This window comes from Rutidosis leptorrhynchoides, chromosome 6 (assembly GCF_046630445.1).
Source record: "Rutidosis leptorrhynchoides isolate AG116_Rl617_1_P2 chromosome 6, CSIRO_AGI_Rlap_v1, whole genome shotgun sequence".
In the NCBI taxonomy this organism is placed as follows: Eukaryota; Viridiplantae; Streptophyta; class Magnoliopsida; order Asterales; family Asteraceae; genus Rutidosis; species Rutidosis leptorrhynchoides.
Window position 1 is genome coordinate 373,056,963 of NC_092338.1, and position 15,596 is coordinate 373,072,558.

Below are 15,596 nucleotides of genomic sequence, written 5' to 3' on the forward strand. Positions count from 1 at the left end.
TAACTATCCGGGTCATTACTTACATAATATATGGCCTTTTGTCCAAATAGATATGCTCAGGTACAATACTGCTAGAAATAGAATAGATAGATCATAGATCGTAGATGCACAGATCACCAAAGGTGTCGTAGAAAAATGTCTTTTGAGTTTTTTCGTTACAAATGGAAGTCACTTTCATGGATTTGTGCTTTAGTGACTAGGTCTAGGTGTGGACCACCATGCCATTTTGGATTGTTCTGTTGCATGTGGTTTCATAGTTTCGTTCCATTTGTTTAGGATAAGGTGATCCGTTTTCAATTTAGCATCTTTTTACAACTACATTACATTATTTTTATTACTTTGTTATTATCATTGAGTTTTTTAATACCCTGGTAGTTAAAAATTTATTTTAAAGGAATGTTATACTTTCAAAGATATTTATCATTTTATATTTATTTAATCTATTAATAAAAACATAAAATCTAATAACCTACTACGGAGTTGTAAATATGTGTCTTTACGAACTCAATAGCCACCATCGGTCTTCCTTTCCTTGGAGTATCTATTGTCATCGTCATCCTCTCTTCCTAGCAGCCATCATCATCGTCTTCCTCTCAACATGAATTGCTTGATTGTCTTCATCGTTAACCCACTCCATTGATCAGGTACAATTTCATTGTCATCAAATCCGATCATTCTCAAATTTACAATTCAGATTTGTACTAAAGTTTGTTGTACTCATGTGTTATTTGGGTGGAAGCATATGCAAAAGGGAGGAAGTTGTAGCGTATGGCTAGTCCTTAAAAAACTTCGCTATTATTACTTTGTTCCCTCTTATAAAATATTACTAATGATGAAAGAGCGCCATTTTTTAACAACAAATACACACCCATTATTAGACTCGAATTCATAACTTCAAAGTTAATGACACTACTTGATAGTGCTGAGCGATCATTCAAAACAATGCATATTCAAGAAGCGCAATTATTCCCAATTTAAAACATCATGATAATATTATCTTTAAAACAACTGTATTCATAAATAAATTTTAACTTTTTGTTCATTTCCTCTTTCTTTTCTCCGGCCGGCATCTTCATTTCATATCTCTCACTTCATTCCTTTTGATGGTGTTCTTTCAATGTTCTTTGAGGAAGAATGCTGTATTTACTAAACTCAACTCCTTCCCCATGATTCAGTTTATTTTAGTTTAATTGGGTCGCCACCATAAGGTGATTTTCCGACAACTTAAGGGTGTTTGGGCAATTATTTATATTGTTTTCAGCTAAATGTGCTACGACAGAAGTTTATGTAGTTCTCAAGGTTGTTTCTATGCTCGGATGGATCAATTTGGTGTTTTGTCTGTTGTTTTAAGGTAGCCAAATTTGAGTGGGTGCTCTTGAGTTTCCCAACGATTTGGAGTGCCAATGGCGATTTTAAGTGGTTGCTTAGGAGTATAGGCGGTTACGAATTTTGGTGGATTATAGGGTTGTGTTTATGTAAAATTAGATTAATTGGAGGTGTTTGGTTAACGAAGTTGGACTTTAGCAAGTGGTTTGGGTCATCAAATTGTTACTCCGTATAACAATAACTATATTAGGTGTAGTATTACTGTATTAGTAGGGTTTTTCGTTAAAACATAATCATAATATTGAGTTTAGCTATTATGACAATAACTATACAGTGAAACCTCTAAAAATTAATAATATTGAAACCGGAATATTTTATTAATTTAACGAGATATTATTATATCGATAAATTAATAAATTATTAATTTAAAAAATTAACTTATATTTTTGAGTAACTTTCAAATTAATTCATCGAGGACCTTCAAAATTATCATGTCTGTTCGCTTTACTTATTTCACTAAAATATAAACAAGATTTTCAAAATTCATATGTCTACATACATTCACGCCTTAAAGAATAAAATGAATCAACTCTTATGTGCAATGAGGAGATTTAAAGATAAACTCAAAATAGATTTGAAAAATTGATTTTTTTTAGAGAGTAGGTTAGGTTGCCCAACAAGTGGCTATAAATTCATTTTTTTTTATTAAAGAATCCTAGAATTTTGAAAAATTTTAGTAATTATTATTTTATAATTTCGCTGACCGATAAGTTGACATTGGGATTTTAAAAAAATTATCTTATTATTTTATCGATTGAAGTCCAATTTTGTTCTGGTCTCAAGTTGAAACCGGACATATTATTAATTTTATTGAGGTTATTAATTTATCGAATATTAAATTATAAAGGTTTTACATAGGTGTAGTATTTAGTTTAGTCAACAAATTCCTCCAGTTAGGTATTAGGTGTCTCGCGCGTGTCAAGGTCCAAATGTCCCAATAATTTTAACTTACTCCAGAAATGTAAGTTCAAAGTTACGGCATTAGAGTCAAGGTCAATATCTATAAACAGCATCCATACATCTTCATCCCTGTTGCGTGAAATCAAAATCAAAAATATATTTAAATTAATTAAACATAAAAATATATACATATACAACATAAATAAATTATTACATTAAATTAAATATTAAATAAATAAAAAACATCAATTACCTTGCACGAAAGGTATATACCACCAAACAAACCATGATACCTTGTTTCCACAATACGAACGGCGAAAATGACGGTAAACGGTGAAAGTTAACGGAACGGCACTCCACTTAACGGAACATAACACGGATCCAAAGCACGGCACCTAACAGAACGGAACGCGAAGCACAACGGACGGAATTAATTACTGCGAAAATGGTTGAATCAATTAATCAAATGAACAAATGATTCAACACATAATCAACAAACCACACGGAAACCATCAATTTACAAACTATTGTAGTTTTAATATGATTAAATAATTTTAGTTAATTAGTTATTAGATATGTTCAGAATTGTTTAAATTGGTTATAAACGGATGATAAAAGTGAACGTTTGAATCCAAAATCCAAAATGTCCTCAAATTTTGCAATCACACAGACTGTTGCAAGCATATACTATCATCTATGTACAAATGAAGATCCGTATCCTTTTCTTTTGATTCCGATAATTGAATAGGCTTTTGTGTCAAAATGTAAGGACTGAGTGTGAAGTCGCCGAATTATAAAAACTGGATTCACCATCATCTTCCAGCGCACCATCAAATCTGAAATTAAAAAAGGTGAATGAATAATAAATCACCAAACCTGTAACCGAACAACCAGAGGATTTATTTTCAAAATCATGAGTCGTCATCGGCCTTCGACATGATTGATAACCGACTAGGTCTCGGTTCAAACGCTGATCTCCGTCGTTGTTGATGTGATGACGGCCGGATTAACGCCGCTAACGCTCTTTTAACCAGATCTCCACCTTCAACGGTTCCGATTCGAACTAGAGAATTCGTCATCGCAGATCTACGAGCATTCAATCGGTTCGGAGAATACGTTATTCCATTACTCGTGTTATAATTTTTATGTAAACTACACCGGAATGATCCTGGATGCGTCGTCGGAGAACACATACACGTCTTCTTCGGCAAGTTCTTCAATGGATTACCAGCGTTTTGCTTCCGTACAACTTGATCTCGAGGATTCATCGCCATCGAACGGTTCGGAGATCCAGATCTACTCGCTAAGGAAAACTTAACGGATGATGACGTCACCGGCGCAACTCCGTGAAGATTTACACGAGTTGGTGATGAAGACCGGCTGTAAACGTGAGTCGATGACGGAGATGAATAAAAGCTCGAGCTTGTTGACGACGCGAACGGAGACGAAACTTCGGCGGCAAACGCCGACGAGTACCTTCCGAATCGGCCTGACGGAGAACTTGATCGTTGAAACGCAGATGTCAACGGTAAGACCGGTGCCTTTGATTTTCTAGAAGATGTCGCCATTTTTTTAGAGAGAGAGTTTTAGTGAGTGTTTTTGGTGTTTTGTATGTGAGAGAGAAACGGTTAGAAACAACAAAGTAGGAAAGTAGTAAATTTACTGAAGCGCCCTTGGCTCTTCAGTTGGGCAAACCTAGCTCTGGTCCGAGGCTGAATTTATAGGAAATGAAAAAGCTGTGGTATAAGATGTAATTAAACAGAACTTTATGGGTAATAAATGAACGATATATTGAATATAGTGGTTAGCTTAACTATGAAGCGATAAGGAGAGTTAACCATGGTTAACTTTGGTTAGGATATCTACTTGGAGAATAATCGAACGGATCCAAAATAATGGACGGCTCAACGCCGATATGTGGAATTTATTTATTTATTTATTTATTTATTTATTTACCTGCATATTCTTAGTTTTAGTTCACTTTGATTGTCGTCTTGAGTTTGCGCTCTCATTATAAAGTGTCCTTCAATTTCCGCTTAATTTACACAACGACCCCTCAGATTTCTAGTTACTCAGGAATAGAAAGCGTAAATATATAATTTTATTAAAATAAAAGAAATTTGTAACGACCCGACTTTTTCGACTTGCTTTTGTGCCTTGTATTTTAGCAAAACTGCGTATCTGTGCGTACTGTGTTTATTACTCCGGAACCTTGGCACACGTGTTTTATATTCATATATACTTAAAAACGTGCCCTGGGGTATGTAGAATGCTTAACTTGTCCATTGGATGCTTTATAACCGTTAGTGTTACTTGCCGTTACGAATAAACCGCGGACTGCGCACGTTTGACTTTTGTCGGAACCGGAACTTTTGGACTGCGAAATATTAATTATTATTTTATAATAATAATTACCTGGGCCGTTGGATGCTTAATTTTATTTATTTAATTGCTAAAGTCCAATAGTTAGTCTTGTTGGACTTTCTACCTTGTTGGGCTCAAGCCCACCCTACTCTAGCTAGTGACCCAATTAATTAGCCCAAGTATTATTACTAGTGACCCATAATAATAAATAAATAATAAATTAATTAATTAATGAGTCATACTAGCATAATGGATAAGGTTTATCTAATTGTCACATGAGATTCTAGCAAAAGGACACACTTTAGACAACCACTAACCAAAAAGCAACATGGTGTCTCCCCCTCCCCTCCTCAAAATTTCGGCCAAATGGCCTTGCCATGTCATCAATCCAAGTGAAATTATGCCTATAAATACTAGCCTTTAGTCCCTCATTTTCACACTTGATCATTTTGGTTTTTCACACACTTGTTCTTTCTTTCTTTCTTTCTTTCCTTTCTAGCATTACTTGTAAGTCTTCTTTTCCTTCTTCTTTTTCTTTTCAAATTCATGATCATCATCATCATTTTATGGAGATCAAAGTTCCTTTTAGCTTTGATCTTACTTATATCTTGTTGATTCAAGCATGAATCTTTCAAGAACATGGAAGATTCAAGCTTTTTAGCTTGAATCTTCATATCTTTTGTAGATCTACTTCTTTTATACTTTAATCTTTCTATTTTATGATAACGATTTAAACTTTTGTTTGTAATCTTCATGCATCTTAAAGATCCAAGCTTTATGCTTCAAGATCTTCAAGAACAATCAAGATGCAAGCTTTCTAGCTTGAATCTTCATATCTTTTTGTTAGATCTAAGTTCTTTTTGCTTTGATCATGTGGTTTTGTGAAAAAGATTCAAAATTGTGTTTGTTATCTTCATATGTCTTAAAGATCCAAGCTTTATGCTTCAAGATCTTCAAGAACACTTAAAGGTTCAAGCTTTCTAGCTTTCTAGCTTTGCAACCTTGTAACTTGTGTGAAATGGATCCAAGTTCTCTAGCTTAGGGTTCCATCACCTCATTTGACTTAGATTGTGCTATTACTTGTTGAATTAATGTAAAGTTTGTAACTTTAGTTGTTATTGTGAATTGAAATTGTGTTAAGACTAAGGATATGATGTAACCTTGGTTCATCATCCATCTAAGACTCATGAATGAGTTGTGTTCTTACTTGGTCTTAACATATTGTGCATTGATGGTGAATCTTGGTCAAAAGTGATGCTAAACTATCAAAGAGTTGTACACTTGAAGCTACAAGCATCAAGGATGAGAACCGTGATGAGCATCAAGCACCAAGAACCCCACCGGAGCACTTGTCCACTGATTTTCGTATCTGATCAGACCACTTGGGCTACTGGAAAGTTGATTTTCAGTTAGTTCGGTTCGAGTAGATGATTTTCCGTTTAGGCCTCGTCTTAATCCGAGTTACGGTTTAGGATTTATGGCCCTCCGATAGTTACTACACCCTATTAACGTTGTGCTGAAATTTCTGACCTACTCGCACTTAAACCGTCGCCACGGTCAAACGAAGACGAGTTAGGTTCTGAAAATTGGTCAGCTGTTAGGGGACTCATATACGGAGCCATAGCCACTGACCATGCGTCTTTTCGATTTACGTAGAGGTCGTAGCAGCTGACCGAAATCAGCCTATTGTTTCGATCTCTATTCTCGTCAAACTTACTTAGCTTTTATGATGATGAATGATGATGATGATGACACTTAAACTTATTTTATGCACTATTAGAATTTATAAAGACAACCTACTGACCTAGTAACATTTGATTTAGGTTGACGACCTTTCGAACCGACTTACTACTTGCGTACTTTCATTACCGACTTTACCGCTTTTATCACTGTGAGTTATAGCATCCCTTTTTACTTTAATTATTTTGGGACTGAGAATACATGCGCTTTTTACGTTTTACATACTAGGCACGAGTACTTAAACTTTATATATGTGTGGGTTATACAACAGCATAAACATTCCCCTTAGCACGTTAATGTTTAGTCATTGGTTTTTGAACCGGTGAACGCGAATATTAGATATGGATCCATAGGGTTTGACATCCCCACTCGGGCTAGTCGCGCTAGCATTTAACGGGTGTTTAATACTTCGTGAACATACGCACTCGCCAAGTGTACTTTCAGGGGGTTATAAACGTTAAGTTTAGTTACCGGGTGCCCACGGTTATGCAAATACTTTTCATACTGTTTTGATACGCTGTTGCAGCACTGAAATCTCGTGGCCTATCTTACGTTACTATTACAACTTAAACTATAGCTCACCAACATTCGTGTTGACTTTTTAAGCGTGTATTTCTCAGGTGCCTAGTGGTTTATTGCTTCCGCTGTTACACTTGCTGTCATGCTGTTATTGAATTGCTGTTATAGACCTACTGTACTAGTTATCCGCTGCATTACTAGAGATGTCTCAAATTATGAAACTTATGTTTTGCATTCGTAAACTTATGTTATTTTGGAACAATGGTTTGTAATAATTCTTATGACATGTTATCTTTGTAAAACGTTATCTTTTTTAATGAATGCGAATCGGTTTTCAAACAGCATGTAGTATTCAACCGTGTAAAGATCCTGTTGTTGACGAATCGTACACGATGGTTTTGTACGGGGCGTCACAAAATTAATTACACCCGAATTTTTAACGGGCCCTATCTTCTCGCTCGGTCCAAGTTAAATTTTTTCGAGGTCACCGTTCAACTCGAAAAAATCAGACGGACCCAATGAGACTAACTATACGCGAAACGGACATCGTTAAAAAAACACTAAATAACGAGCCCTATATTTTTGCTCGGTACGAGTTAAATTTTTCCGAGACTACCGTTCAACTCGAAATAATTTTACGAACACAACGCGACTAACTATACGCGTCCAAATTTCATACATATACATACACGTCCAACAAACACTAAATATTAGGTACCAACAAACACTAAAAAAAACACTAAATATTTCGGGCTATATTTCATATATATACATACACGTCCAACAAAGAATCCAACCTACTAGATATATTAGGTACCAAACAACGTATATCCAAATTTGACCGCGCGTTGAATACACCCACAACAACGCGCGGTCGAATTTTTTTCTAGTTAATACTCCGTATTAATTTTGTGGGACAAATATCAATTTTCTTATTTTATCAACAGAAAACAGAAACGAAATATAATTTGAAATTTGAAAATTTCAATTGCTCTTTGGCGGCTATTAGAACGTTGAAAAACTCAAAATACAAAATTAATAGAAATAATTGATAACTTCCATATAGCTAAAGTCTACTTTTTTTCCAACGATAAAACTAAAAACTTTTATAGTCCGTAGCCAAATAAAAATTAATCAAAAAAATAAAACTCCTAAAACTTACAAATACAATAAACTATCAAGTTGAACTAACATACAATTAAACAGAAGCTCACGACTCAAACCAAACCGACCAAAGAGCATGACATAAAGAGACCACAGCAACACAATAACATAAGCGAAATTAAACCAAAACACATTAGAAAACATGTTGACCAATCTACTTAAATGGGCGAAAAGACTAGAAATCATCTAAATCAAAAACAACAATCAAAACAAGCCGATGAAACCGAGCTCAAATATTTTTAATAAATTCTCCAAATTATTTCCTCTCAGCACCTTGTATTGGTTTTCTATTCTTCTACTTTTTACTATACAAATGCTAAAGTTTAATATTTTTGTTTTATATTAGTAGTACATTGGTTATATATTTATGTTAATGTCAACGATGACTTTTAAAATAATATTATATAGTAAATAGTAATAGTATAATAATATTATGTATATTATAAATATAATATATGTATATATATACGAGTAACTCGAAAAGAAAAGAAAAAAAAACTTATTCCTTGCGTATAATGATTTTTTAAAAAAAAAAATTCAAAAAATCATTTATTTTATTAATTTATAAAATTGTAACATATTACAAAACATGCATGAGTAGCATGCATGATCAGGTCGTCTTAACAATTTAAAGGTTATATACGAAAATAAAAACGAATCCACATATACGTTAAAATTTTTGACTGCGCATACAAAAATAATACTCCAATTTATCTATTAATTTACTTACACTGTATTTAACTATTAAAAATAAGGTATTTTAACTTTAATTAACAATTTTTTATTTGATTTAATTAAATTTATTGAGAAAAATATTTAAATATTCAAATTGGGTCCTCCTAAATTTTTGAGCTCTATGCGGCATATCTTGCCTATGCTCGAAAACACATCTATGCATGATAGAAGAATGAATAAAAAAAAATCATATATATTGTATTAAAATTTGAAAGTACTTTTACAATGTTCAAGAATGAATAAAAGAATGACCTGCATATGGCACTTTAAATTTCACATACGTAGGTTCATGATTTTTTAAATGGGGTTTATGGATTTTGTAATTTGGTTCCAAATTCCGTACTTTATTTATTGTTAGTTTGTTATATTATTGTTAGACCACAGATATTGGTGATTGTGACGTGGAGTGAGTGAGATGCACTTTTTGAGGAAAAACTGTGACTGGGCCATGACATTTTGGGGGAGTTGTAATAGGGGGCTTTTGTCATGGTAAGACTGTGACGTGGCATTTTCTTTTTCTTTTTTTTAATTGTTTTTAAATTATTTTTTATTTTGTTCAATACAAAATATAAAATAAATTAGACAAAAGTACATTACTTATTTAAAGAAAAAAACATTACAATTAAAAAAAATACACGCAAAAAAAAAACATTACAATACATTATTAAAAAAAACACTAGTTATGCATCGAGCGAAAGTTTGGCGGGAGGTTCCAAATATGAGCCGTTAAATCTTCACGAAGTTGATCGTGCACGTCTCGATCGCGAATCTCTTTCTCTCGTGATCGACGATCTTTGACCCTTCTCCGAATATTGAGATGAGGCCGGTTTTCGGGTTTATCTAACCATTCTTGTTCCCAAGTACTTAACGCAAATCCGTTATCTTCTTGTATCATGTTGTGCATAACAATACAACTATACATTATCCTTCTCATCTTATTAACACTCATAACTCGTGCCGGTGTTTTTAAAATCACAAACCGACCTTGTAAAACACCAAATGTACGCTCAACATCCTTTCTAGCACTCGCTTGAAATTTAGTAAATTTTTTCCTAGGCTCTTCAATAGGAGTCGTATATCCCTTTATTAGTGTTGTCCAATCGGGATATATCCCGTCCGCCAAGTAGTAACCAAAGGGATACTGGTTTCCGTTTACTTCAAACGGTGAAGGTGCGGCTCTATCCTTACGAAGGGAATCAAACAACGGAGAATGATTTAACACATTAATGTCATTGTTTGTGTGACGACTCGGGAATTTCCGACCAAATTTAAACTTAATCTTTATATGTTTCGACACGATAAGCAAAGTCTATAATGATGAGTCTCGTAAATTTTGAAAATATTTCATGATAACATTTGACCTTTGACTATGTCCGACGATTCACGAACCAATATTTATAATTAGATACATAAATTTAAATATATAAATATATATAATAATATGAAATATAAATTGAAATAATATATGATTTAATTGTAAGAATTAAGTTATAAAATAATGAACGATATAATTAAGTTATTATAAATCTCTCTCTCTCTATATATATATAATTATATATATAAAGTATATTAAAAATAATAATTAATTGATTGTTCTACTCGTGTGATGTTTCGATTATTATTTAGAGAAGTTAAGTCGAACTTATATGATTTGAAAATAAACGAGGATCCGAAAAAGAAGTCATATAAATTATAGATTTTTATCCGCCACTAACAATCAACGGAGCTTGATATATCACTCGTCAATAACTGTTGGCATATAACAATAAATGGTGGCTACCATGTTTTCAAACCACACGTCTTCTTTCAACTTTTAGATTACTAAATTATTGTGTTATTTAAATTTTTATATATATATATATATATATATATATATATATATATATATATATATATATATATATATAATATACACCATATACATGCACTAATTTATATTATGAATTAGCACATGGTATCACTAAATTCTTTTCCGCCATTTGATTTTTGTGTGGGGTTGCAAACTAGACAATTAACTTCTATATTACTATATAATTTAATTAACTTCATGGGATTCCATCGATCACTGTTTTGTGTTGGATTCTTTCATAAAAGTATTTTCTTTATATATGCACATGTAATAGAGAACATGCCAATAATTTGCCAATACATCACAATTATATACATATATACATCACTTACACATAATGATAGAAAGTAAAAACAAAAATTTCTATCTTTTTGTTTCCTATCAACCTCACAATCAAAGCAACCACATAATCACGACAACCTTCCAAATTGTTCCTGTTAAGAGATGCCCACTCACAGCATATTATACTAAACTTGTCTAATTTGCATTTACACTTTTGAAATTACACCTTATATATTATATACATAGATACATAGATAAATGCATACACTTAGTGAATGAATACAAGCTTCATCCTTCTCCATTGTTACCTCACGACAACTGACACCAATCCAGGCAGCCACCACCCTTTTACCTCTTGACAATTTCATCACCATGGCCACTCTACAATCCATCATTAATAAGGTAATATTTCTGATTCCTTTCACTGATCGAATGCAACCTTCAAGGCCATTCAGTGTCGAACCTGAAACCAAAAACACCACGAACCCTGCATCAAATCACCCTTCCATCATCATTTAAATTACAAACTGCTACAGCTATAAAACAGTTCCTGTTCTGTTCTAAACACACCTGTAACCACCATTGTTTTCAGTTTAAAACGATTGTATTAAACCCAAGTTCAGGTTGCTACTGTTCGGTTGATTTTGATGGACGCAAATCAACTAAATAACATCATTACACCACCTATGTAAACCATCACCCAAACCCACTGCTGTGCTGCTTCAACTCGATGCTCCTATTTCCTGTCAATAACATAATAACCACCATTATCTTCCCTTACTGCTGCTGCCATTTTATATCTTTTGAAGACCACCTGCTAGTTCCATTATTCGAATCACTGTGTGACCGAAAAAAACTATTAAACTATCACTACCATAAAAACCACCACAGCTCAAACAATTATTGCTGTTGTTCAGCTCTTGCTATTGATTGGTTCCGGGATCATTAATCACCTGAAGAAAACAAAACGAGATGAATGAGATGTTAAGTGATACCACTATACCCAAACCATCATCAAAACAATTTGCGTGCTTGACTGATACCCGATTGTTGCTGCTACACTACCGCTGCTATTGCAACCATTAACACCACCACCACTTTTCAAAACAAGCACAACCTATTAAACCTTCACTGCTACGTTGCCGCTACGTTCCTGTTTCATTCGAAGACCTTTATCATCGTTACACATGTAACATAACCGATTACATGGCAATGATTGTGATACGTTATCTGTTTCTGATTGGAACAAAATATCAAACCAACCTTAACCACCACCATCTATATCTATTATCATTATCAAGAACTAACAAGAACCATAACAAAAAAAAATTCATTACCCGATCACTGTTCTGTTCGATTTTCAACCAAAATTGATCACCATCTCCAATGAACTCTTACGTGCTCCTGCTACAACCAAGAACGAACCCTAATTACTATTATATTTTTCTGTTTTGGTTCAAATTTGGAATCAATGATTATTGCTAGGTTCGAATAAATAAATATACGGAAAATATAAAGGGATTTAAGAAATTAAGAGAACATCATGAATCGATTGCTTACTTGAATCAATTGATTTCCGGTTACTTGATCGATTAATTAGGGATAACGATGAACGATGATGATGAAGATTGAAACGATGATGATGATGATGATTGAGACGATGATGATGAATTGATGACCGATTACCTCGAGTTGTTATGTGATCGATTGATCGATTAATGAATCGAAGGTTTCATGAATCGTGGTATTTTTTTTCTGCGTTTTCTACTTCTGCCTTCTCGATCTATTGTGGCCGCCAACAAAGCCACATATTCCCTTTTATTAGGTATATTATTATTATTATTATTATTATTATTATTATTATTATTATTATTATTATTATTATTATTATTATTATTATTATCATTATTATTATCTAATTGTTGTTGTTGTTATTAATATTATTATTATTATTGTTAATATCATATTTATTAATATTATTAATACAATTATTAATATTGTTTATTTTTATTATTATTAAGCTTTAAAGGTAATTATCATTTATTAATATTATTATCTTTACATTATTATTATTATCATTTGTATTATTACTAGTATCATTATTTTATAAGAACTATATTATTATTATTATTATTATCAATATTATTACTAATATTATTATCATTACTACAATATAAATTAGTTATATAAGAATATACTTAACTAAACTATATTAATATTTTTATTTATTTAAGGTATATAAAATAAATACTTTTAATTAAGTTAATAATGAAACCCATAACTTATTAAAAATAACAAATAATATATAATTTTATTCAATAACAACTATGTATATTAATATATATATATGATATAGGTTCGTGAATCCGAGGCCAACCATACACTTGTTCATTGTCGTCATATGTATTTTTACTACAAAATACATTAGGTGAGTTTCATTTGCTCCCTTTTACTCTTTACGTTTTTGGGCTGAGAATACATGCAAATGCTTTATTAACTATTTTACAATATTTATATGCGTGAGTTTCATTATTCCCTTTTTAAATGCTTTCGCAATATATATTTTTGGGACTGAGAATACATGCGCTGTTTTTATAACTGTTTTACGAAATAGACACAAGTAATTGAAACTACATTATATGGTTGAATGATCGAAATCGAATATGCCCCTTTTATTAAGTCTGGTAATCTAAGAATTAGGGAACAGACACCCTAATTGATACGAACTCTAAAGATAGATATATCGGGCCCAACAAGCCCCATCCAAAGTACCGGATGCTTTAGTACTTCGAAATTTATATCATGTCCGATGGAGGATCCCGGAATGATGGGGATATTCTTATATGTATATTGTGAATGTCGGTTACCAGGTGTTCAATTCATATGAATGATATTTTTGTCTCTATGTATAGGACGTATGTTTATGAGAAATGAAAATCTTGTGGTCTATTAAAATGATGGAAATGATTATTTATGTTAAACTAATGAACTCACCAACCTTTTGGTTGACACTTTAAAGCATGTTTATTCTCAGGTATGAAAGAAATCTTCCGCTATGCATTTTCTCACCTTAAAGATATTACTTGGAGTCATTCATGACATATTTCAAAAGACGTTGCATTCGAGTCGTTGAGTTCATCAAGATTATTATTAAGATAATTATAATTAGATATATTATGAAATGGTATGCATATCGTCAATTTTTGATGTAAGGAAGTTTGTCTTTTCAAAACGAATGCAATGTTTGTAAAATGTATCATATAGAGGTCATGTACCTCGCGATGTAACCAATTATTGTGAATCGTTTGTAATCGATGTGGACTTTGTCCGGATGGATTAGGACGGGTCCTTTCAGTTGGTATCAGAACGGTGGTCTTAGTGAACCGGGTCTTGCATCAGTGTGTCTAACTAATAGTTGTTAGGATGCATTAGTGAGTCTGGACTTCGACCGTGTCTACATGTCAAAAGTTTTGATTATCATTTTTGTCGGAAATCATCTGTTTATCATCCTTAGGAAATTACCTACTTATCATTCTTAGTCTAGACACATCTTACTGCAATGATTGCATGAATAGTGTATAGACAAAATTCGTATCTTAGCGTATCTGCTAATTCATATCTTAGCATATCTATTACTGTAGACTTTGCCTGACAGATTCCGTAGATTCTTCCGTAACTTATGGGATTTTAGTATTATATATGCATATGTAAATTATGTATTGCAGAGTACTAATCTACATCCTATAATCTATTTCTTATCGAAAATCCTTCATCTGATCGTACGAGATGAATCCCTCAACCAATTCGAGTCCCTCAGATTTCAATAACTATTCCGATAGTTATTCCGACAGCTATTCCGACATGGATATTCACCTAAGCTCCGAAAGCGATGTCACCAGAATGAATCAAACAATCAGCCATCCCCAATTCATCTGATGCATTTGTAGTCGACTTAATCAATGGAGACGCGAAGAAGGCGATCCCTTCCACCAATCGAATTCACCTCTTGACAATGAACCTGAAGCGTTACCGGCGAACCTATCCGAAACACCATTTTCAGCCTCATTTCCAGGATAGCTCGTCACGATTATATTCTATCTAAAATTCTAAACCTTATTCATCTGCTTGTTCCGACCAACAATCATCTTGGAATAATAGGAGAAGTCAACGAACTTCGCGCTCGAGTAATCAATCTGGAGAATATGGTACAAAATGTACCAGCTTCAGCAACATCATCGGCACCAACAGTACCATCAGTAACAGCACCAGTACCAGCAACAATCCATGCCTCAACATCTCATTATGTACCTCGAGTATAATCATCGTTCTACGTATCGTTCTACATCGATTATCTTCGTTCTTCATGACGATTAAGTAATCTCTAAATGTTTTAGAGATTATGTATTCTAGTTCTAATGGTAAACCAAATGAGTTTAATATCACATTGACTCATTAAATCCATAATTACGTCTGAAGAAAATATATATGTCTTTATGTTTTCATAAAGATTGTAATTAAAATTTTTAATTGTACAAACTGTTAATGGTGAAAATATTTTAACGGGTAGGTAATACCCGAGGAATATTTAGATTTCGCATTAATAAGTTACACTGTACATTCTTCGAATCTGATTCAACAGTCATTTACTATCCTATTT

The 15,596-nt window shown here is 32.9% G+C and overlaps 2 protein-coding genes across 2 annotated transcripts; both read right to left on the reverse strand.

Annotated features, from left to right (window-relative positions):
* Window positions 1–2,893: 2,893 nt before the first annotated feature.
* On the reverse strand, window positions 2,894–3,986 carry LOC139852181 (uncharacterized). The gene has a single exon (XM_071841409.1). It carries the CDS (start codon window positions 3,852–3,854, stop codon window positions 3,198–3,200), a length of 657 nt encoding a protein of 218 aa, XP_071697510.1. The 5' UTR covers window positions 3,855–3,986; the 3' UTR covers window positions 2,894–3,197.
* A 5,498-nt stretch (window positions 3,987–9,484) lies between these two features.
* Window positions 9,485–11,522, reverse strand: LOC139854907 (uncharacterized). Its single transcript, XM_071844180.1, has 3 exons — window positions 11,510–11,522; window positions 11,248–11,426; window positions 9,485–9,991 (listed from the first exon to the last, which is right to left on the reverse strand). Exons 1-3 carry the CDS (start codon window positions 11,520–11,522, stop codon window positions 9,485–9,487), a joined length of 699 nt encoding a protein of 232 aa, XP_071700281.1.
* Between the last annotated feature and the right edge of the window lie 4,074 nt (window positions 11,523–15,596).

Bases quoted from the DNA above. Each gene is read 5' to 3' on its own strand.
- LOC139852181 (XM_071841409.1), bottom strand. From the start codon at position 3,854: ATGGCGACATCTTCTAGAAAATCAAAGGCACCGGTCTTACCGTTGACA.
- LOC139854907 (XM_071844180.1), bottom strand. The intron at 9,992-11,247 runs GTAACAATGGAG...TCCCTTCGTAAG, and splicing joins TTGGTGTCAGTTGTCGTGAG to GATAGAGCCGCACCTTCACC.